Here is a 25,577-nt window from a genome sequence, read left to right as displayed (position 1 = left end):
CAGCAGATAGAAGAGACTTGACAAAATATTTCTGCACAGTAAAGGACATAGTTACTAAACTAGATTAGATTGGCCAACATCATTAACTCAAACAATAAATGTGGGTGGGGATACAGATGAAAAGGAACCCTACCACACTGTTGGTGGGAATATAAAGTAGCACAACCACTCTGGACAGTAGTCTGGAAGTTTCTCAAAAAACTAAACATAGATCTTTCCTATGGCCCAACTATACCAGTCGTGGGCATCTACCCAGAACATCTCAAGCCAGGATACTATAAAGACACTTACACATCCATGTTCACTGTTGCACTATTCACAATAGCCAAGGTATGGAAACAGCCAAATGCCCTATAAAGGATGAGTAGATAAAAAATGTGACAGCTACACACAATGGAATTTTACACAGCCATTAGAAAGAATATTATGTCATTTTCGGGAAATGGATGGACCTAGAACAAATTGTGTTAAGTGAAGTAAGCCAAGCTCAGTGAAAAACAGCACATGTTTTCTCTCATATGAGTAAACTAGATCTAAAATATACTGGGACGTGATAAATTATACTGGACAGTAGGCCTTCATACACAGTATGATCAAAGGAGGATATTCTTAGGAGAGGAAGACAAAGGCAAAATGCTTATGTGCATCTGATCATATAAAATATTTATCAAAATGAACTTCAGGAAATAGAAACAAGATGGTCTTTTCTTTGTTGTTCTTTTCTTTCCTTTTGTCTTATTTGTTCTTTTGGGAGGGTAAGAGGGGCACAGAAATGAGAGAGGAAAGGGTGAACAAATGCAGCTGTGAGACACTATGTTGAAAATGAACTATACAACTTGTGTGGGAAGATGGGAGGGGAAAACAAAGAGAGTAAAGGAAGGGGTGACATTGTCCAAAAAGATGTACACTTGTTATCTCACTCATGTAACTGTAATTCCTCTGTTCGTCACTTTATTTATTTGTTTAGATATTTATTTATATTTTTGTTGGTCATGGGTCTTAAATTCTAGGCCTAGGTGCTGTCCCTGAGCACTTCAGCTCAAGGCTAGCCCTCTATCACTTGAACTACAGCACCACTTCTGGTTCTCTGGTGGATGACTGGAGATGAGTTTCATGGATTTTTCTGCCTTTGCTAGCTTTGAACTGTGACCCTCAGATCTCAGCCTCCTGATTAGCTAGGATTACAGGTGTGAACCATGGGCCCCTGGCTTGTACATCACTTTTAATAACAACACAACATTTTTTTAAATTTCCTGATTTGGCCTAATGGCTCCACTCTTTATTAAGGAATAGAGGAGCTACTTTGGGATAAGGAAGGATTTTTGAAATGTAAGGTTTTGTCTTATACTGGTTTCTTTTCAAGATGGAATTAAGATACACTGCAGATTGTTCAAAAACTCCCAAAGGGTGTGTGGATGTTTCCAGATTACTAATATATGGTTAATCTTATTTCAAGGTCACCATATGTAAATACATTTTACCCTATTTAAAGTAGCCAATCATGAACAGATTGTGAACCTGAGCTCAACCAATCGGGCCAGAGGGGCAGGTCCTGCTGTCTTAGGGATAAATAGGGGGGCATCCTGCATGCTTCATGTGCTTGCTTGCCAGATTTTTGTCTGATAGTGTACCCTTATGCAAAAATAAGTTTTCTTTACTAAGATAATTCATATTTTTTCTGTCTATTGTTGTGAGTTCAGTGTTTCCTGGAAAGCATATTTATAAGACGAGGACTATAGGCATGAACCAGTGCCTGGCTAGCATGTGCTAGTCTTAAAAATGTATGTGCATTTTGTTGTTGTTTCATAGTCATTTGTTTTTTTTTTTTTTTGGCCAGTCCTGGGCCTTGGGCTCAGGGCCTGAGCACTGTCCCTGGCTTCCTTTTGCTCAAGGCTAGCACTCTGCCACTTGAGCCACAGCGCCACTTCTGGCCGTTTTCTGTATATGTGGTGCTGGGGAATCGAACCCAGGGCCTCACGTATACGAGGCAAGCTCTCTTGCCACTAGGCCATATCCCCAGCCCCTCATTTGTTTATTTTTGAGACTGAGTCTGATGATGTACCCCAGGCTGGCAAATGCCAGTTGTAAGGTTTGCTGGAAAGGAAACCTGCCACATGGTTCAGACAGAAAGGAGTTTATTGGGGGTGAGGGTGGGGGAGAACAAACTGCTGGCCTGCACTCACAAGATGGAGGCGTGGGGAGACAAAGAGGAAGGAAGAATAGAAGAAGAGCGAGAAAGGCAGAGTCATTGCATTCTTAAACAAAAGCAATATTCTCTTTCCGGCATGATAAAGCCAAGGTTGTTCTCTGGTTCACTTTTTGTTTGTTTATTTGTTTTTCTGCTTCAGTTGTGGGTTTGGATAGCCATGCAGACATATGCACTTTTTCCTCCAGCATTTCTAATGCTTGAACAAGGATTAGCAACATAAATAGCTCATGGATTCCGGTGAGTAAGGCATCATTTTTTTGGACTGGTTAGCCATGGATCATAATGTTTAAAAATATTGTGGCAAAGAGACGCATGGAATCATCAAGCCCTGGTCCCATTTCTCTTTAGTTCTGTGTAAGAGTGCTTGTCAGGATCTTACCAGGCCGTGTAACTGAATCTGGCTAATGGAACAAGTGGAGTGAAGTACACCAAACTTACTCATAAAGCTCTTGCTATGAGATCATTCTTGCTTCCCCTGCATTAGCAGACCAGTGAGAACTTGAAAGATCCAGACTAGGTCAGATCCACACACTAGAGTTGCTCTTCAAGGCATGCTATAGTTAGAGAGGAAAATCTATGTGGAACTCATTCTTTTTTTAAAATTTACATTTTATTGTAAAGGTGATGTACCCAGGGTTACAGTTATATAAATAAAATAATGAGTACATGTCCTTTTGAACAGTGTTACTCCTTCCCTCACTCCCCCAGCTCATTCTTTAAAGAGTTAAACCTTATTCTGTTAGGCCACAGAAATTTTGTGGTTCTTCATTACAACTGTTATCCAGCTCCAAGTGGACATACACTTTGAACCACATTCCTTTGATTCCTACCTCATTCCATCATTACCTGTGTGACCTTGGGCATACCACTTCACCTCTCTTGTGCTGTGAAATGGTAACAGTAACATTATATACCTCCTAGAGGACTGGGAGGATTAGAGGAAGTATTTAGTCCTTTAATAAGACTCATATGAGGAGTGGGTTTGGGAAGGAGAGGAAAAAGGTGAAAGAGGCAATGTTCCTACAAACTGACATGTTGAATGCTAAACATTTTGTACATTTATTTAAGTAAAAAATTCCTGACACGTTGGTTACTATTTTTTAAAGCTTATTCTAAATCAAAATATAGGTTACTTATGGAGCCGATCTAATACTGAAAGCTACCTTTTAAAATGTGAAGCTATCAGGCTGGGAATGTGGCTTAGCTGTAGAGTGCTTGCATGAAGCCCTGTGTTCCATTCCTAAGCACCACATAAACAGAAAAAGCCAGAAGTGGTGTTGTGGCTCAAGTGAGTGTTTGCCTTGAGAAAAAAGAAACCAGGGACAGTGCTAGGGCCCTGAGTTCAGGCCCCAGGACTGGCAAAAAAAAAAAAAAGTGAAATTATCATTCAACTGTAAGCGTGTGGATCTTGAGGAAAAATAATGATGGAGGAAAGAAAGGCAGGAATGAGGTGGGGTAGAATGAAAGACTTCTCTGTTTTAAGCAGCTCATGTACTAACCTAACTTTATGAATAAGTTTGATAAAGAAAGGAAGGAAATACATTACAGTATCAGATGGCTAATGAAGACTAAGTAAATGCTGCGGGTTGATAGCCATTTTTTTTCTTGTTATTGTTAGAAACAGTGTGTTAAACATCTTTCTGCCTTATATATTGGTTCTATTGAATATCCCTATCCTTTTTTTTAAATCACAAATATTATCTAGCTTGGTTAATATATCTTCACTTTTCTTGTTGTTAAAATAAAACAAACTTAAATACATGAAAGAACTTTTGCAACTTGGTAAGCTTTATTGTGGGATATAGTACCAATAAATAAAGCAATATGGTACTGAGAAAAAAGAAAATCCCTCAACAGCTCTGTAACTGTGCGTTTACAGACTCCCCTGCAAATAGATGAAGATTACAAGTTTTAAAAATGAGTAAGACTCTACAGCAAAAATTTTGTGGCAGAAAAATGCATGAAGCATAAAATATGCTATATATAATAGAAGTAGTGTTTATTCAGTAGCAGTGACAACCAAATTAAGCACAAAGAAATTGGTACTTTGTAGTTTGGGTAGCAGGGAACTATGAAACTCCCTTGTTTGGGCACCTTTGGAATTTCTTAGAAGGAACTACTCACGATGAAGGCAAATGCAAAAATTTGGAAGTTGGCTCTTTATGCATCAAAAGTTCATCATCTTTAGGAAAGTAACCTTCTATTTTTCTGTAGTCTCCATCATGTGAGCAAAAAGAGATGTATTTATGGAGAAAAGAGAAATTTTAGTCTTCAAAACCAACTAGTGTCTGATCTGAAAAGAACATAATAATGAACATTAAAAGAAAACTAAATGAGGTTTTCTGCAGAATTATACTGTCCAAGAACAGTGCTGTTTCAATGCTTAAGCAATTTACATGCCAGTTTATTCTGGAAGCATTGTGAAGGTTCATCTACAACAACAGACCACACACTATTTCTTAACCATAGAAACTGGTATCAGTGCCTAGTGCACATACTTTCAAGAATCTTCCCTTGTTACAGTGTCATACAAATGGATTGTAAAAGAAAAACCTTTAAAAATCTTACATGCTGATTGACCCTTGTGGGAATTTTGGGCCACATTTACCTTTCAGAAGGGTACAAGATACCTAAGATTATCTGCAAGAGAGAAACAAAACCAAAGGTATTGCTCGAGCCAGTGCAGATAGAACATTACACTCATTCCAATAGCTAAGTTGATTTGGGGATGAAGGTACTTTCTTTTGAGGATGTTAATCATAGAGCGTGGCAATTTCTGTGGATAATCCTCCTCACCCACAGTTCTTGGTATAACCATTGCTTAACTAACCCCAAAGACACAGAAGTAAGAAACTCACCCCTGTATTCTTTGCAGCAATCCCAAAATACCATGGTAATAGGACATGGCCTACTCTTAGCAATGAACATGGAGCTATAGACAAGATTGGGATATATTCCCTTCAATTATGAAAATATTTCTTCCCTTCAGTGTAGGGACATTTCTGATACTAAGCATAATCAACATTAATTTGAGCTCTTGGTTTCTACTTTTAGTAGATCATATGTGCATTTTACTGTAGCAGATATCACTGCTGCATTTGTTAATCCTTTGTCCCACCATTTCTGTGTTTCCCCCTTGCCCTCCCAAAGAGAGATAAATGAACAAGACAAAAGGAAAAGAAAAAAAATAGTAACAACAAAAAAACCCTCTTGGTTCTTTTTCCTGGAGTTCATTTCTATAAATATTATTTCAGAGGTACTCATTAGATACTATGTTGAAAATGGACTATAAAACTTATGGGTGGGAACAGGAGGGAAAAAACTGGGAGAGAATAGAGGGAAGGGGTGATGTTATTTTAAAAAGAAATGCACTCTTCATCTGACTTATATAAGTGTAACACCTTGCTATCTTACTTTTATAATAACAATAAAAAAGTATGAAAGGAAAAAAATGTAGTGGACATAGGCCTGATGGCACAGAGCTGTAATCCCAGAACTAGGTGGGCCAGGGAAGGAAGGGTCATGAGGTGATCGGAAGGCCAGACTAGACTACATAGCAAGAATTTGTGCTGAACAAACAAAAAGCAACAACATAAAGGTATGTGTGTGTGTGTGTGTGTGTATATATATATATATATATATATATATATATATATATGTATTGGAGAAGATACAGGGGACAAGAGTTTGGGTCCCAGTGCTGCCATTTGTTCTTTCATGGCAATTGTGGAGTCATTCATCCTCCATAGGTCTGTTGTGTCAACACCAAAAATTGGAAGGTGTTTGACTACTCTTTTAAGCCCTTTTTCAGATCTAACAGTCTAAACTACTTAGGAAATCCAGCAATGGCTCCTTCCAACACAGGATCTATGTGTATTATGAAAATAATTAGGCCCTGTACGTTAAAAGGACAGTTAAGGATAGTGTATTTTTTTCCTTTCTCATTTTGGATCTATAATTCATTTGTTGTACTAAGACATGCAACTAACTGACACCGGACAACGTAGTTAATTCTTTCATTTCACATGACATATTAAATGCTAGATGCTTAGGCTTAAAAACAGTAAGCCATCTGTTTATATCTTCCTGCTTATCAAAATTAAATTGATCTCATAATTAACATCCAATTAACACTACCAGTCAAAGTAAATGAGTGCTGTCTTTTTTACTAAGGAAGCCATGAATGAGTCTCTTCAGAAGGCTTTTTACTTCTTAGAAGGTCAGCAGGTTCCCAGTTCAGACTCCTGCTCCTGGACCAGCAGATTCATAACAAATCCTAGAAGAGCAATCTCCTTACAGAATGCATAATGCTCATATCATCCTAGCTTTGTAATAAAAATCATGCATATTTGAGCTTTTCCCATGATAACGACTGTTTTATTTGAATTGGGGACCAGTATTCATTTACTTCAGCATGAATGAAGCCTGATGCAATGTTTTGAATGTGACTTTAGCTGAGTTGCAATCGGCAGAGCCTTAGATACAGATTGCTCTATACTCACAAATCTGATTTGTGATAACTGTGGCATTTAATTGTGTTCTCAGTTCTAGATTTAGTATCTTCTTTAGTTTTACTCTTCTGGTCAGCTATTGAATATGATCTTATGTATCCTCAGCAATAAGTCAGTTTTTACCTTTTCATCAGGATTCAGAATGAAACCCAACAAATTTCAAATAAAAGCCAAAATGAGATTTTTCTCTGATTCACATACCAGTGAAGAATATAGAATTACATGTATGGTTTTACATATAGTTAGGAATATTTGTGTACTTATATGCATATAAAATGTATATATATATATTCATATAAATGTATGAGCACACTCAAATATACTCCATGCATATATACTGCATTTCTCCAGCCTTGGGTGTTATTAAAGCACTTATATTTTCTACAAATACTAATATATGTCTAGGATGTACACATATCAGTCATGAGTTAGTTAATTTAAATTTTCAGTGTTTAGTTGCTAACCTCTTTCAGTGGACTAAAACTTGGGGACCAACTAGAAATTTGAAGGAAAAAAGCTCCCGTTGCAGTGCTCTTTACTTCATTCCATCTGCAATATGAGCATATAGGAGAGATTAAAATGTGCATTTCTGTTAGAATTAGGAAGATAGAATAAAGAAGAATGGGAAATAGAAGCAGAGCAAGTTAAGACCACCAAAGAAAATAAGTCCTGAGATTCTATCAAAACCCTAATTACACTGGAAATCACTCAGTTGGGTTTGCAAATTAAGGGTTTATCAATTTGTGCTTTAGAAAACAAATAAAAATGAGACAAAAGATAGAAACAATAAAAATTTACAGTAGGAATTTAATTGAAAGGAGGGAAAGGGGCAGGAAGGGAAGGGAAAGAAAGGAGGCAGGGTACTCTAAAAGTCTCCTTCATGAGAGAAGCAGGAAACCAAGCAAGTTTCAAAAGTCTCCTCAGTAAGGGTTAAAACAAATAGCTTCAGCTCTCTATTCACTAGAAAACTAAACAAATTAGGTTATGTCATTTCCTGAAGCCTTCTGATTAATCATGAATCCCTTTTTATTTAAAAGTAGAATTTGTTTATCACAATGGGGAGAAAAAAGTCTACTTTGCAATATTAACATATATATCTATTTATTTTTCTTTGGGTAGGCATTTCTATCCATCATTAGCTCAGAAAAACTAACATTCATAGAACTGAAAAAAATCATATAAGGAAACAGTAAAAGAATAACAATTCTTGATTCTTTTCTGGTTCATAAGTGTGATGAATGGGTTCTCATGCACTTGTGTGGCATGTGCCTCCTCCTAAACCTTGTTACGACATGGACGTGGGCACATTACCTGTCTGACATAAAAAAACAAAAAGAATAACAATTTTCTCCAATGATGATACTGGGGCTTGACAATATTTATTAGGTTAACAATATGACATGAGAGAGTAGAAAAAAGGTTCTTAACCAAGATACAGCATTTTAATGATAACTTATCATGATCATTGGCACTGATAGAGACCAGCTAAATGTTCCTGAGGTAAAATGCATCAATACTTCCAGCCCCTACAACTGTATAAGTTGCACCTAGTATTTGTTGAATCATTCTGTGAGTATATTTTTGGATTAACTCACTAATATTTAATAGGCAAAGGAATAAAGGAGGAATTAACTTGTTTCTCATTAGGGACAGAAAACTACTCTTCAGTTTTTATTCCTTCCTATTTGTTCTTGAATCCATGTCTTTTCCTAAACCTAAATAAAACCATTAACAAACAAAAATTTAAAGTACATCTTCTCACAGGGATCTTAATCTATGTCCAAGACCATCTTTATGATCCTTTTTGCATAATCTTGATATAACTTGTCTTATTTGGCATTGACATAAATTGTTAACTAGTCTACATAAATGCCATTCTATACAAATATTAGCAAGTAGAGCAATCAGGAATATATCAGAACAAACAAGCAATGAGATATCATCTCTAAAGAGATGGCAGAATGTGCCAGCCATGGCCCAAGGAAGTGGTTATGAGCATCACATGATACTGTATATGTAAAAGGACTCTAAATGACAGAGCACTTTGGAAAGTAAGGTCATTATTACTGTTGCTATAATGGCATAACTACTGATAGAATAGGGGCGGGGATTAACCCAAAGAAGGCAAAAGCTCTGATCAGATTTTATAAAAAAAATTATCTAATTGTCTAACTACTGGCATTTGGCAATGATAATGAAATAAATAGAGATGTATCTTGGGACTATAAGGTAGAAATTTGAATAACAAATATATATTATGAGTTATGATAGACTATAAATTGATGTAAAAATATGTTTTGTTTTCTCCATTTCATGATTTTAAAAAAGCATGTTTTTTGTAGTTGTTGGAAGTTGAAGCAGAGTTATGAAACCCTTTGGTTATATTCTAGGAATATTTTCACAGTTTATGTTATTACAGTGTTGAAGTTGGTATCTTACATGTTAAGTAGCCTTTTGAAATATTTAGTACTGAGTTGAAAATAAACATGAATACAGATCATTTTAATAATATGCTTAGTCATACTGTTTTGAGCAGTAACAATGAAGTCAACAGTAGAAATTCATCAAGGTTTGCCACTCGGTACATCTTGAACTAAGTGTTTGAAATAGTCAAGTAATCTTGATGTATAAAACCTCCAGACTGTCTTCATCTTTAATTATATAATGGCTGGAGGTTTTAACTGTAGGAAGTATTGAAGGAATAAGGTATATACGAAAGAAATACCTTCTCTTCCTCAGCTTAACTAGCAACTGTGGTAAGATACTTGTACCTTGGTAGCATTTCTTGGGACAGTGTTTGACAGTTAACTGTTCTTCAAGATGGTGGAGAGTTGCCCAGACTCAAAAGGCTATGCACTCAATAACCTTGCCAAGTCTATGGCTTTTGGAAGTGACTACAGAAGAATTCTGGACAGCTATCTTGAAGGATATTTTTCCCATTTCTTAGGTCACAGTTGTCATGTTACTGGCCTTCATTTTAATTCCAGTTAAATTATAAAATGCAGTATGTAGTGTTGAACCTTCAAGGAACAGAATGAGTACAGCCACCTTCTACAGAACACCAAGTTCAAATTGCTAGCAGAGCCATCATTCATACTAGAGAATATACAGGAACTTGACCATTGCTGTTGTGTTTATCTAATTATCACCACCATCATCATCTGCTTCATCAACAGCACAGTTGCAGTATCACAATAATGTTAAGAGGTATGCATCCAACATCAAGACACTGTCCAGTTTGGGTGTGTAAATACTATTCTGTGTTTCTTGGCCCATTTAGCAAATACTTTCTTTTCGGTGATAAACCTGTGTCCCCCATATGGAGCATGTTCATGTAGAAAATACTCATCACATTCATCTCTTCCTTGTTCATAGTAGTGATAGGAAACTTTTCTGTACCCTTCTGTCCTAGAAAAGAATAAAAGAGAAAAGGAGAGAAAGACTGAGATGAAGAATGGTGCATTCATTTGCAAGAATCCATTAGACTGCCCAGTGAATGCATTTACTTGCAAACCCATCCATGATTCTTGCAGATCATCTCAGTTAAAAGCTGTTATATATGAAAGCTTTTAGGAAGATGTCCCAGGTTCTTAGTGCCTTAATAGATCAAATTAAATTTATACACCACACCAATTACATTCAAACATATGGCTACTCTCTGAGAGAGTAAATGGTATATAATGGAAGAGAACCTTGGATAGTCCTGTGCTCTGACAGAACTTAAAGTATCTGTGACTTTTCTTCATAGTAAGATTTTGGTGTTTGCATTCCATTCTATTTTTAGCTTTATATTTGTTTATGAGATTGCGGCTGAGAGTTACCATTTTGACAACATTATTAAAACAGTTTCTAAATTATATTGTGCTAGTAGTTAGTAGAAAAATATATTGCATTAGTTTGATGAAACATGGAGAGGTTGTTTTATTACCTAATTAAAAGCAACAACACAAACTAGGACATTCTGTGGATAAATATGCTCATTTTAAATAAGGATATGGAATATTATTCACTTATTAGATAAATATTATTTCCAAGAATTCTTGTTAAGTTGTCAGTTTCTCTGAGGCTTGGAGATATTTTGTCCTTCATGATCCAATATAACTATTGGCTAGATAGCCATCTATCAGGTCATTAGAACAGTGGCACTGATAAGTTTACTTTTGTGAATTAAATCCACTGAAATTGTTCTGTCTTTCCAAACTAGAAGTCTCAAATATGAAACTAATTAAGGAAAAAGTATTCCTTTTGACATTTGACATTATACTATAGTAAATATTTTTTTCTTTTTATCACCCCCTAGAAGTCACAGCTTAATGTGCTGACAATAAAATGTCATGTCAGCAAAGAATGCCAGGAAATAATTGTTGCTTTGTCTGTGTCTCAGATTTTTGACATTACAATGAATTGTGATATTTTGACAAGATATCAGCATTGTAGCTGAATAAAAATAACTTCCTGTGATCTTACCTACAGTAGGTGTCATTTATCATCCCATACACGTGGATGCTGTAACAGGCATCCATGGCCAGAATGAAGGTAAACCATCCTGTGCTGAGGTAGGAGCCGGACTGGACTCTGTGAGGAAATGAAAACAGACAATAAACACAATAAAACCAAATCAAGGAAGTGTAATGAGAAACAAGCTGCACTTTACACAGAAAAGGTAATACTTATTATCAGGAAAAGCATTAAGAAACTGACAATCGTCAAGGATACACACTTATTTTGAATTATCTCTGAATAATTTATAGGCATGCTCTTGTTCTCACTACCTTAAGCCTCAAAGTTATGTTGTGTGGAAGAAAAGCCATATGGCAAATATCTGAAGTCAAATAACCCTGCTTCCTTCAGGTGAAAGATAATTTATTTGGCTTTCCATGAGCTACAAATGAGTGCTGTGTATCACAAGACAGGTTTTCAGAAAGGTGCTTGGAGCCCTGATGGGAACTGAATATAATCGTATCATCTTGCTTACCTGGACTTATTATTATCTCAAATGTTTCTCAGATTTTTACATGTCAATTGAATTCAGTGTGAGTGAATGACTTCATCTGTGACAGCTTCCCAAACATTTTCCTAAACTGTTTTTTGGGCTTCATAAGAGAGATATTTGCTTGATAAGTATATATAACTAAAGCTAGAACACCAACATCTTTAGCATAGGTTTACTGAACATCTACTACATGACAATCACTATGTTATTAGGAATATAGAAATAAGGAAGCAAAGTTTTTGTCTTTATTAGGCTGGAGGGTTGGATTTAGAAGTAGCGGTGTTAGAAAGGTGGATAAAGGAAGGCATGCTTAATAAAAGGAGAAAAAATGTGTGTGCAGTGAGGTGGAAAGAAGCCATGGAAATCACAGGGAAATGTATTTCAGGAAGAGGGCAAAATCACAAAGAAGTGTGCTTGATTATGTTCAGGGAACCACAAGAACTGAGAGGGAGATTAGCTAATGTAGTTAAAGGTAAAGAGGTCTGAAGGGCTATGTCAAGTTCCAAATCGTTTACAGAGGACCTCCATGTTTGGCATAAGTCATCCTTACCAGATGACTGCCTACCTCCTGAAACCTTTCCCTACTGGACACAATTGGATTATACCACTTTGTTTAGTAGTGATATAGGAGTATGTTAGCAAAAAAAAAAAAAAAACCCAACAACACCTTTCATTTCCTGTCTTCCATCTAGAGTACATGACCAGATGGAATTCAGCCAGTTTTACCAAGTGACACTCACAAACCTGATAACCTAGCCAAACACTGCTTCCTGATAAACTTTAGTACCATTGATACAGTTCTTCAGAATGAAGCTGTTAGAATTAGGGGACTCCTGTATTTTTTTCTTCTTTTAAATAACAAACTAGTGTCAGATGGCTTACAATATACAGATATTTCAGGAACAATACAAATTCACAGTAGAGGCTGGTGACTAGTGACTAAATATGTTAGCCCTTATCTTTACAGGCTTTGGAGGATTTTCCAGGGGAGACAGATTCAACCCATATTTATAACATCTCCATGTACTTGTCTTTGAATCTGAAATGACACTACATAGGTAGCCATGCCCTTGCATCTCCTTGTGTGTGTTTTCTAAATGGAAAGTAGTCATCTCTCTATATCTGTGTGAGGTTGCTTCCAGAACTCCGTGACTACCAAAATCTGAAGATGTCCAAGTCCTTTATATAATAGCATAGCATTGGAAGAGAAGCTACACCCATCCTTGCATGTGATTTAGAACATCTCTAGAGTACTTACAGTACCTACTGTAATGCAAACTCTAGGCAAATGATTGCTATATTGTATCATTTAGAGAATATTGCCAAGAAAAGAGTTTTTTCATATCCTCCATAGACCAAATACAGTATTTTAATCTACAGTTAGTTGAGCCTTCGGGTGCAGAATTAACAGATTTAGAGGTTGCTGTGTTCCAGAACTCTCCACACTGAGTTTTGTGCATTTTCCTCTGTCATAGAAAGAGTGCTGAAACAGATCTGAAATAAATGCTAAGTGGGGGAGAGGATGTAGAGCAGAGTTTACACAGGGAGACTTATTCTGTGGCTTAACTTTCAGTTATTCTGCATTCTGGGCCTGAGGAGGAGAGGCAATAAAAAGAACTTCATATTTCAACACTGTGGAGAATTAGAGGAGGCAGGTGTCTGAACAAAAACTCCCAAATTAAACAAAATTTTGTTTTTATATTGCATTTGTCTGGCCAGAATTCCTACTGAATTGTATCCCGTCTTCTCTTCTTGCTTTCTCATATAATCTTTTCTGTATTATCACTCCCTTTATTTCCTTTTATTTTTTTTGGTGCCTGTCCTGCAGCTTGAACTCAAGGCCTAGGCATTCTCTCTGAGCTTTATGCTCAAGCTTAGCACTCTACCCCTTAAGCCACAGCTCTACTTCTGGCTTTTTTGGTTCTTAATTGAAGATAAGAATCTCATGGACTTTACTTCCCAGACTGTCTTCCGACCATGATCCTCAGATTTCAGTCTCCTGAGTAGCTAGGATTACAGGTGTGAGCTGCCAGCACCTCAGTCTTTATTCACTTTATATTCTCTGGATCCTTCTTTAGTGCAAGCTGTACCAAACAGTAGTAGAGATCATGGAAAATTACAGCATTTAGTTACTAATTTATTATCTTTGGGTCTCAGTGTCCTTTGTTTTTAACATGAAATGTTGAACTAAGTCAGATCAAAGTCCTTTACAATCTACAGTTAAATGATTCTGTGGTCATTGCCCTTGATAATAAAATTGTGATTAAGCTTTAACCATTGTGTAGGTAGTGCTGGGCTCCATGTACATTGAATGTTGTAATTAACTAACAGGTTAATGAGACAGATCACATTTAATACTTGCTTTTGTGATGGACATGTCACTAAAGCATATAGTATATTCCACAAGGAAAGGCATATAGGAAGAATTTCATCCTCCAGTGGTTATAGTTATAATGAGTAAAATATTTGCATAAGGGTGGGATTCATGTTTCCATTTTCCATATTACCTCTCATGAAAGATGCAAAGGCTAAGGACACAATAGCTGCCCAAGACTAAGGACTTAATTTTGGTTTTAAAGATAAAGCTTAATTTACATGAGAATAAATATAAATTGAGATAAGCTGTCATCCTTCTGCCATGGTCTTGATATGAAAATGCCATCTATGAAGGATCAGGATGATATTCTAGCTACAGGATAAAGGGCTTTGTTTGGCATACTGACCCCAAACTTTAGAAATCAACTCTTCTATTATTTTGGGACAGCCCAGATAGCCATTTCAGAATTCAGCAGTAGGCATTCACAATGAAGACTTCAAAGAATAAACTAGCACAGTGGCTCTTATATGTGTTATTTTCTCTTCAACACAGTAAAAGTTTCAGGAATTTCAAGGTTTTGACATATCATCAAACATCTTTCCACCTTACCACTCAATTTTACTGCACTTAAAATACTCAATTCGTTTTAGGCCTAATCTGATTTTATTTTGTTTCTGGGCAGGTAGACCATGCTATTTATCCCTACGCTCCTGGAACAATATGTATTGCGTTAGATTCAGTCTGAGTAGGCTCACACTACCCAAGTGCTCTGCTATAGAAACCATGCGTAATTAAAGAATTGCGTTATTTTCCTCCAGTTCCTCCATATTGAGGGTGTGTGTGTGTGTGTGTGTGTGTGTGTGTGTGTGTGTGTGTAATGGTATGAGGTTTCCTACCTACACTACATTCTGGACTTTCAAAGTTCTTTTCTCCCCCTGCAAAATATCCCAGGCTAATATCACAATAATAATGCTTACAGTAGATAAATGCAATGGTTAAGATAATTTGGAAAATCTTCTAAATAAATAGCCTGCTGATCTGAGTCCCTGAAGAAATACACTGGCCTGGATTGCACTGGTTTTAGAATTCTGGTAGCTATACTTCCTCCAAACTGGCCTGTACAACTGCATGGGTGTGCTAGAAATTAGTACAAACTATGCCCACGTAGACCTTTTATGGTTCAATTTTTTAAAAAGACTTGAACTGATGTATAAAAAATTATCAATGTTTTTTGGCTTTGGAGATCTAGTAATAGGCATCAAATGATTTTAAAACTTCTTAATGTCTTCTACGGCCAAATATTATCTTGTAATTTGACACTCACACATGCTGCACTAACAATGTACCGGTGGACCATCAGTCACAGCACATCTTCTATCTTGCACATTTGGGGCTTGATAAAAACAATTATTGTCATCCACAAATAAACAATCAAGATTCCCATGGGAACGATAAGAGAATTTAAGCCCCTAATTCAGTACGATAGAAATGCTTATATTAATGCAGCAGAATAATGAGCCATGTGTGGGAAGATAAAGGCTAGAGGGTTAGCAGGAAGCTATCAATCATTTGTTTCCACTGGCCAGGCTCTGCATCACACTGCTCCTGGGTAATCAAGATACTTACAACCTGGAAACTATTTAAATGTACTTGCTCATCTCCTGGAAAAATGGTGCTGTCAATGCCTTGATATAGCACATGCTTGAAGGCACATCAGTTAAAATGCAATCTTTCACCTAGTTTGTTACCAATAAAATACTAATTTACCCCCTTGATATTTACTCCTATTCCTTGATACCTAAAGGACTTCACCAGAACACAAGGATTTCTTGTCTGTCAAACTAACAATATTGTTATTTTAAAAAAATCAGTATTTTTGTCTGTTAGCATCCCTCCTTTTGCCTGCATGCCTACTTCTGAGAACACTGCTTTATAGAAACATGACAAAGTATTTTTCTCCTGTTATCTCCTACGGAGTAACATCCTCCTTTTGGATAATGTTAAGAGGGAAAATGACTAACTTGAAATGGTTCCTTTTCAGAAGAAAACTGGATTATGTTGAATTTACTACATAGTCACAAGGATGCTATGCTAATTATTCAACACTATAACTTTAATGACTTGGATTTTGAACTTGAGAAACAGATACTTTGATGGGAAAAATAACAGTAATTTTTCTAATTTAAGTATTCTCAGTCTTGACACTATTGATGTTTTGGATGGAGTAGTAGTTTCTTGCAGTGACAAGTTCACCTGGATCCTGACAGAATAGTCAGGCTCCTTCCATGCCTTCTCCTTTCCTAGGATGTTCTGCTCAGAGGGTTTTCCTGATCCTAAAATGCCATGTCTCTATTCTGCTTACAGTCCTCTCTGCCTTTCTTTACCTTGTTAAGCATTTTACTTTTTTCTCTTTGTTTTATTCACCTATATGAAGCCATTAAAGTTTGACTAATACTGAAACAATCCTAGGAATCAGCAAATTGAGTTGGAGTAGAACCAAAGAGCAAGTCCTGATTTGAAATGGAGAGTTTACAATAGAGAACTGGGAAAAATAATTGTCAGGTGGCAGCAAGGACTTGGAGCTCAGGAGCCCTAGTCACTGTGGCTGCCTATTTATTTAGTTTTTTTAAATTGAATGTGTTTCCTTTGGGGGATTTTAACTCATTCTTTGCAGCCTCAGTTCTACTGTTTTGCATTTTTTTCCATGAACTAATGAAAGGCAAGCCTGGGGCACTTAAAGCTTACATTTCAAAAGCATAATAAGCATTTATCAAAGCCTGAAGGAGATCAAGATCCTCCCAATAATGGAGGTTTATTGAAGAACACAATATTGGCAGCAGCTTCTGAAACCTGGTATGCTCAGGAGGGAAAGGGAATTAAAAAACAGAATTAATCAATATTTCATGTCTTGTTTTAACATTATTGGACCTCACTTCTCTCATCAATATACTATCCTGGCAAGATAAATAAAAATATCAAAGTAACTTTCCAGATATCTTCCTAGGAAGAAGTATTACCTGGCAGAATACAGATTATTTAATTAAAACCCTCTTTCTCCCATTTCTCTCAAAAGTACATGGATAATAAAAGAATACATTTAAACAAAGAGACTCTACAAGAAAAAGTTGATGATTATCAGGAGTGCCTTGGGATTCAATATAATACTGTGGGCCAGTCTAATGGAAACAGAGTTCCAAATATGGAAACACTTCTAGCCACCTCTAAGTCATACACTTCTGTGCATCATTCAACAATCAGGACCTATGGAAATGCTGTGGAGTTTGCCTATTCTATTATCACTATATATGTGTCCTGTCTATCAAAATGGGACATGCCCAGTAAAATTATAGGCATCAATGACTTTCTGTAAATCAGGCAGTACAATTCTCAATGTTGGCCTGAGTCATTTACAGATGGACATAACGTTTACAAATGGATAAAAAGTCACCCTGTGAATTGTAATTCTTAAGAGAATGTAACAAGTGCCTAGAGAATAATGAAAAATAGACCATAGATAAAGGGAAAAAGCAATAAATCTTAGAAGAAGACAGCACTGCTATCCCAATAAGCTAATGCAAAATGCCTATACTAGTGGGCATTTGGTCTGTTAATATAACAAATAGGTTTTCTACCATAGGATCAACAGGATCTACTAACTAGTGATGAATGCAATGGAATTGTACAAAAGAAACATTATATAATAAGAGATGACTGTGTTCTTTGAAAAATGTACATTCTAAAGTAAAATGGTACACTCCTCAAAGACATGATTTATGGCTGCTGTAGCAATAGAAGATACCACTCACAAAAATTACTTGGCTCATTCATCTCAGAAATTAAAAGGGTATTTTGTTTTTGCCCTTGGGCTTTAATGACCTTTCAATAGGAAATGCTGATTTCTGAGATTTAATTCACTCTTAAATGAACAATAGAACCCCAAGAATGGCAAGGATGGATGATGAAGACTTTCTTGGTCTATTTCATTTCATTTACTAGTGGTAAGTTCCTAAACCACTTAGTACAGATGAGTACTATGAGCTACAATGTCGCCCCCAATATTTAGATGTCAACATCCTAATTCCAGTGTGATGATTTTGGTATTTGGTGATGAATTCTTCATTAGATAATTAGTTTTACGTGAAGTAGTAAGGATAGGCCCTCTCTCATGATGACTATAGCATTCCTAGAAAAGAAAGAGACACAAAAGCTCTTTCTATCATGTGAGGTCAAAGCAAAAAGGCCACCATCTAACTCCAAATTAGAAAGATGGGCATCAACAAAATCCAATAACGATGAAACCTGATCCTGGACAACCAGCCTTCGTAACTATAAAAGATTTAAGCTTCTGCTGTTTAAACAATGAAGTTTATGGTATTTGGACATACTGAAGAGCAGACTAAGATAATGGAAGTCCCCAAGACCCTCCCTAACAAACCTAAAATAGCCATGTTAGTTTTCTGGACTGCTTTTGCAGAACCCCATGCTCTAGTTAACCTTTCTTCATATCAGCTCTGTCTGTTTACTTTATTTGTGTTAGGTTTTTTCTTCCTGAAGGATACTCTCAAGTTCCGTGGCTAAGCCATCATAATGCTGCCTTCTCTATTCTATCCAAGGAAGACTGGTGGAGTACATGGTATGTATAAGGCACAGCATTGGCAGTGGAAATGCCATGTTGCCCTAATACAACTCCGGTTGAAGTCAGAAAAGAAGGTGCAAAGGGACTGTTACTTCTTTCCTTCTCTCTCTTCTTTTTTCTTTCTTCTTTATACTGGGGTTTCAATTCAGGGCTTCAAACTGAGGGAGGCCTGAGCCACAATGACTATTTTCAAAACTATGACTACCTAGGAGGTAATTCTCTTCCAAGTGCTATGGTAATGTTGAAGGAAGAACAAGAAACACAGTGGAAGCAAGTGTGGAAGGTAATTCCTCCTCCAACAGGAGGTACAAATTGAGCTACAGGACAAGTCTACACCGAGCACTAGCCAGAGAAAGAGAAAAAGAGTGTTCCAGTCTGACAGAGAGACCTGCATAGCTGTATTGAGGTGTGAAAATAGATTTGGGCTGCTCTGTCCCCTGATCGGAAATGGAACTTGAGATGCTAATGCTATTTATTTTCAAAATAGATTGTTGGCTAGTGATAGGATACAAAACAAGCATTGGCTTATTTTTTCTTTCTAAAACAATGCTTTGAAATATTAGGGATGTCTTGATGTTTTGAATAGTTATGTATTTTTCAGATGAACAAAATTTATGGATCTGGAGGAAACTACTCAGAAGGAAATTCTAAGAATTATGTTTTTTCTTCCTCATTAGAGTCCTCATTAATTCAGAATTGAGAATGAATGTAAACAACATATGACTAAGAATAAAAACAATTAAAATGTGTGATGATGGATATACCTAGTAGTGTTCTTCTGTATTATAAATGGTGTAACAAATCATGAACAAACTCATTCCATCTACAGTTTCTGCTAGGCAACCCTCAGCATGCACCTGCAGCCTCTCCTGTTCCATTTTATAAGGACAACAATTTTTACCTAAACCCTTAATTTGCTGAGGGATTTTTTAAAAAAATGATTAATGGAAATGATAACACATACTATGCTACTGTAAGGATATCAATCCTTTGAAATACCTTTTAGATCTAGAAATGCTGAACTTAATGATTGCTATCTCCTCTACCTCGGAGAAGAAATTACACGATGTACTTTTATATTCAATCTCTATTCTCTATAACAGTCACTCTCCTCAGATATTTGGTTTTGCAAAATCCCAAACTTTGAAGACTCATAGCATTCAGATAGCCCATGTGGGCTAGGTACAGACTATTCCTGCTACTTCAGAGGTCCTGTTTATATAGCCTCAGATTTTCGCTTCCTTCCGGTGATCGATTTTGTTATTCTTTTCCCTTCTTGTACATGGCTTAATTGTTTGTTCAGTATCTCCCCTATGTCACTGACTTTTGGTTTAGCCAAATGATTTACTGAGATTATGCAACATAGTCTGACATGACCATTGTTTGACTCCATAGAGAATTTTAGAAGAAGTGCATTTTTTTCTACCTTTCTTCTCTATCACAAGAAACATGGAAGGAAGGTGTTTCTTCAGCCCAAATCCTGGGATAAGCACACCCATTGAAAAACAGGAACCCTAAGGCCATCTAACTTAGTGTACTTAAAACTGATCACTGAGTTAGAATTAGGGAATTAAAATATTTTTGGAGTCTTTGAATTTCAAGATTGTTATGCAGCAAAAAAACGATTAAAAATGCTTGCATTGATAACTTTTGTTGCTTACAGAGAATTGATATGTATCAATAACTGTGCTTAGCTCATTTCAATTAGTCCTTCCAAAACCCACATTCTATGGGAGTATTAATATTCTTATTATACAGATAAATGTTTGTGATGGGTTAAGTGTGGTATTTGTCCAGGGACAGTCTGTCACCAGGGATCTCATATTCTTAAATAAACTCATTATCAGCATTGTGCAGGTCTCATGTGTCTACTAGAGTAATTGTCAAAGGACTTCAATACTTCTGGCTCTAATATTATCCCTCATGTAATCTTGGAGACTTCTCTTTGGCTACAGTTTCTCTGATGCTAACATAAGAAAATTGGCTAGGATAGGCTTAACTACAATTCTATAACAGTTCATGATAGAGGAACTGTAAATGTATGGTTGTATTTTTAGTACAGAGATACTATTACTATTTACTTGAATTATGTTTATAAATTCAGCTCTATAGAGTATAGAATTTTAGTCATGGCTGTGTTCAAAACAGCTTTTTAGGATTAATGAGGACATATATATCATCTATAAGAGAAATAAAGAAACTAAAGTCATGAAAAAGTGTGTCTGTATCCAGAGTGCTTGCTGGGCAGAAATCCCCATCTTTGGAAATTGGTCAACTGAAGGATGCATGTGTTGCACCCAAAAACTGAGTTAGGATTGAGTCACCATGAAATTCTTTTCCAAAGCAATTAAGTTAATAAAAAATTCTGATTATACTTAAGGAATTTACTTCTGACTGATTTATGTTGCTTACTAGCAATCCCTCTTGGATCTATCCTACCTTTACACTTAAGCTTTAAAAAGTTGCTTTTAACTTGGAAAAAGTCATACTAAGTGAAGAAATCCAGACCTAAAGAAACTTAGACTCTGTGGTTTCCCTCACTAGTAATAATTAGCATATGTTTAGGAGAATCCTAGCAGATGATCACAATAGCTCAATAGCTATGTACACATGATCTTAAAAGATGAAGCTAAGTAAAATTAACTCCAAGTTATGGAAACAGGAGGTTTATCATTGCTGATGTTATTTTTTAATGTACTATGTGAAATTATTTCTTTTCTCTTTTGTTTATCTTCCCTATGGTATAGCCCCTGTCGTCACTGTATTTCATTTTGGTACCCTTGGGTTTGTCTGAATCCAGAATGGGAAAGGGAACATTAAAATGGTGAGACAAAGGGTAAAAAACAACCAATGAAATAGTAGTAAACCAACTCTACAACTTGGGCAGGGGGTGCAGAATTGGCGAGGAGGGAAGGTGGGAGAAAAATGAGGGAGGAGGTAACAAGTTTGATAAGAAATATACTCTCTGTACTGGTATTAGAACTAGGGAAGGGAAAGGGAATATCAAAATCGAGAGACAAAGGATAAAAAGACAAACGACTCCAAAAGCAGTACTTATAAAACCATTTGGTGTAAATCAACTGAACAACTCATGGGGGGAGAGGAAAAAGGGGAGGGGGAAGGGTGGGAAATGAGGGAGGAGGTAAGAAATTGTTCAAGAAATGTACCCATGCTTTACGTATGAAACTGTAACCCCTCTGACAATAAATAAGTAATTATTCAGAAAAGAAAGAAATGTACTCTCTGCTTTATGTATGTAAGTGTAACCCCTCTGTACATCACTTTGACAATTTTAAAAAGTTGCTTCTTTCAATGTTGAATGGGATGACATTGCAAAGGGTGACATGCATTCATAAACGGCTTGTTAAACGACAACTCCTTTGTACAAGTACTTAAAGATAATTTTTTAAAAACTTGTTTCTTTCTCATGTACCCTTCAACCTATCTTGAAATCAAGCTCTTCATAAATTGATGTGAGTTTTATTATTCTGAATGCCAACCATCATCCTCTACCTAGGGCACAGGTGCCTGTACCTCGGCTCACCTGATTAAGGTAATTAAAGGGAAGTTTTGGCTTGCTCTTCTAGACTTTCTCTCAGTTATCCTTTCTGTGAATAGTTTCCTTTTGACTTAATAAAAAAAGAAGAAAACTTGTAACCAGGCAGGAGTGGATGTTAACAGATAAGCGAACTTTTGGTAGCACATTCTTTTCCTCAAAGAGCAATGAAATGACTCAGTTTCACCTTACTTCTTTGACATAACCCAAACTTGAGTTAAATCAAGTTTTCTTTTAGAAATAGTTCTAGTAGAGAATCAGAGAATTTGCTTCTGATAAAAATGGTTTCAGGAAAAAATGCTTTCTCAGTTATTGTTCTCTTTTGACAACAGAAATACTTACAAGACAATATGTTATAAACCCACTGTACAACTCAAGAGGGGGTATTGGGAAGGAGGGAGGGTGGCAGAAAAATGAGGGAGGAGGTAACCAGGCTGACAAGAAATATAGTCACTGCCTTACCTATGGAACTGTAAGCCTTCTGTATATCACCTTGACAATAAAAATTAAAATAAAAAATAATTTGTAATAGCTAAAAAATTGCTGATTGCCATTGGCACATACTTGTATTATTAGCTACTCAGTAAGCTGAGCTTAGTGGATCCTGGTTTGAAGACTCTTACCTTCAATTAGCCATTAAAAAGCTGAAGGTGGAGCTGTGACTCAAGTGGTAGAACCCTAGCTTAAAGCAAAAGAGCTCAGTGACAGTGCTCAGGCTGTGAGTTCAAGCTCCAAGACCAGCATACACACACACACATTTACACACACAGCTAAACCTTTGAGCAAGGATTTAAGACAGTGATTCAAAGTGAATTTCACTCAGAGAAGGAGACTGAGGATCCAAGCTCAAACTTTTATTGCTAACATCTCAGTGATAATACTGACATCTCCCTACTGCTTTTGGCCACATCCCCTCCAGCATTTGTTATTGTTAGTTTTCTTGATATAGGACAAGGGGTGAGATGGAATCTCAATGTTGTTTTGATTTGCATTTCTTTTATGGCCAGTGATGTAGAGCACTTTTTCATATGTGTCTTGGCCATTCTCATTTCCTCATCAGAGAAGTCTCTTTTTAAGTCTTTAGCCCACTTGTTGAGGGAGCTATTGGTTCTTTGCAGTTTTGTTTTGGAGGAATGTAATTTTTTTAGTTCTGCATATATTTTAGATACGAGGCCTTTGTCTGTTGTACAGCTGGTAAAGATCTTTTCCCAATCTGTGGGCTTTCTTCGAGCTATGTCCTTTGCCCTGAAGAAGCTCTGTAGTTTGATGCAGTCCCATTTGTCCGTCCTTTCTTTGATTTGTAGCATTTAGATTCCTCAGAAGGCTAAACATAGAGTTCCCCTATGACCCAGCAGCCCCACTTTTGGGCATCTACCCAAAAGACCACAAACAAGAACACACTAAAGCCACCAGCACAGCAATGTTCATCACAGCACAATTTGTCATAGCTAGAATATGGAACCAACACAGATGCCGCTCAGTAGATGAATGGATCAGAAAAATGTGGTACATATACACAATGGAATTTTATGCCTCTATCAGAAAGAATGACATTGCCCCATTCGTAAGGAAATGGAAGGACTTGGAAAAACTTATACTAAGTGAAGTGAGCCAGACCCAAAGAAACATGGACTCTATGGTCTCTCTCATAGGGAATAATTAGCAAAGGTTTAGGCAGTCACAACAGAGGATCACAAGAGCCCAATAGCTATGCCCTTATGAACACATAAGATGTTGCTAAGTGAAATGAACTCCATGTTATGGAAATGATTGTTATATCACTGTTGTAACTACTTTCAATGTGCTATGTGTAACCGTAGCTTCTATTATTGATGATCTTGTATCCCCTTCCTGTCGTATACCTGCACTATCTCTGTATCTTATCTGAGTACTTTGGAAACCCTGTATACTGGTATTAGAACTAGGAAAATGAAAGAAAATACCAAAATTGAGAGACACAGGGTAAAAAAGAAAAAGACTACAAAAGCAATACTTGCAAAACTGTTTGGTGTAAATGAACTGAACAACTCATGGGGGGGAAAGGGAAGAGGGGGGAGGAGGAGGGGGAATGAGAGGAGGTAACAAACAGTACAAGAAATATATCCAACGCCTAACATATGAAACTGTTACCTCTCTGTACATCAGTTTGACAATAAAAACAAAAAAAAAAGACACTGACATCATTGTTAAACCAGCTTCAGCCAGAGTCTAATTTATCAGACACTTATCAAAATAATATTTTAAAATATAGAGTAGTTCTGCCCTTCCTCTTGGTAAAAAGAGGCTTATTTTGCAGCTACTTCCTGTCTATCCAAAATGATTATATATTTTGGACTGAATTACAAGGCATAATAAGTCCTGAGATAAATTATTTGGAAGGAAATATTTATTTTCAGTGGGAAATGCTAAGCTATACTCCCATTTCCTTCATCTATTAAACTTGATTTTATCTGGCTCACTAAAAGAAGATAATTCAATCAGAAAAGGTCAGCAGCAAAAACTGATATATGAGTCTTCAGCCATTTAGAATTTTAGAGGTCCTAACCTAAAGAATTTTAAAAGCCCATCATTTTCCGCAATAGCCTGACATTATTTGACTGTCTTATGGATAATACCTTTTTCCAAACAATAGGGTGTCATTAATGTATCAAAGCAGGTGCTGGTCCAGTGCTCTCATTCCAGCAAATTCCTGAAGAGACATTCTTTCTGACTACCTGAAAACACACAGTTAAATGAGTTCATGATGGAACCTACTTTCAAACAGTCAAGCCTAATGTTTTCCCACTTACTAAACAAGCTTATTACAAGCTATTTATTCATAGTGGTGTTAGAACGATGTGCCACGTATTTTGCCTAGGAATTTTTAACTCAGTAGAAAGTTCCTTTTCTTCTCTATGTTGAAATGCCTTCAGGGTGCTGTTTAAGAGAAGAAAATTCTTCATTTGAAGTCCATCCAGATTTTCCAGTTGAGCTCCATTCCTTGTCTGGTAACAGGAAGGTTGTCTCCTGTGGACTTGGTGTCTGCCTATTATGTTGCCATCTAGCTCTGCCCTTGCCAACAAGAGAAAGCCCTGTTTGCCTGCTGCCCTGTGAAGAAGTGTGCCAGGGCACACCTCAGCACGGTGGAACCTTCAAAAGCTTCTCAAAAGACCCCTTTTGTCAAAATTGCCTATTCTCATACCAGGGTGGAAATATTCAAAGGATATTTTGAATAAATATGACTTCCAGCACTTTAACAGCCTTTTTTTTCTGATGAGAAGAAGGCAAGCACACCAAGTATCTATCTTAAAAGAAGAATTAACTTTCATATGCCTTGGAATTGTTCAAGAATAATACCTTCATTGATTTAGACTAA

At 36.6% G+C, this 25,577-nt stretch overlaps 1 protein-coding gene and 1 pseudogene across 1 annotated transcript in view; one reads left to right on the top strand and one right to left on the bottom strand.

The window, feature by feature from the left end:
- Positions 1–7,930: 7,930 nt before the first annotated feature.
- LOC125355835 lies at positions 7,931–8,041 on the top strand (annotated as a pseudogene).
- A 915-nt stretch (positions 8,042–8,956) lies between these two features.
- The window catches only part of St6galnac3 (ST6 N-acetylgalactosaminide alpha-2,6-sialyltransferase 3), a 588,338-nt gene continuing 571,717 nt past the window's right edge, over positions 8,957–25,577 (bottom strand). Inside the window, exons 4-5 of the mRNA XM_048351609.1 lie at positions 11,188–11,295; positions 8,957–10,128 (exon numbers count right to left, since the gene is read on the bottom strand). Of these exons, the coding sequence (XP_048207566.1) occupies positions 9,942–10,128; positions 11,188–11,295 (295 nt within the window). The 3' untranslated portion in view covers positions 8,957–9,941. The remainder of the gene's footprint in view (positions 10,129–11,187; positions 11,296–25,577) is intronic.

Source organism: Perognathus longimembris, chromosome 7 (genome assembly GCF_023159225.1).
Source record: "Perognathus longimembris pacificus isolate PPM17 chromosome 7, ASM2315922v1, whole genome shotgun sequence".
NCBI classification, from domain to species: Eukaryota; Metazoa; Chordata; class Mammalia; order Rodentia; family Heteromyidae; genus Perognathus; species Perognathus longimembris.
The sequence above is the reverse complement of the archived record's forward strand: the minus strand, read 5'-3'. Positions and strand labels throughout refer to the sequence as shown.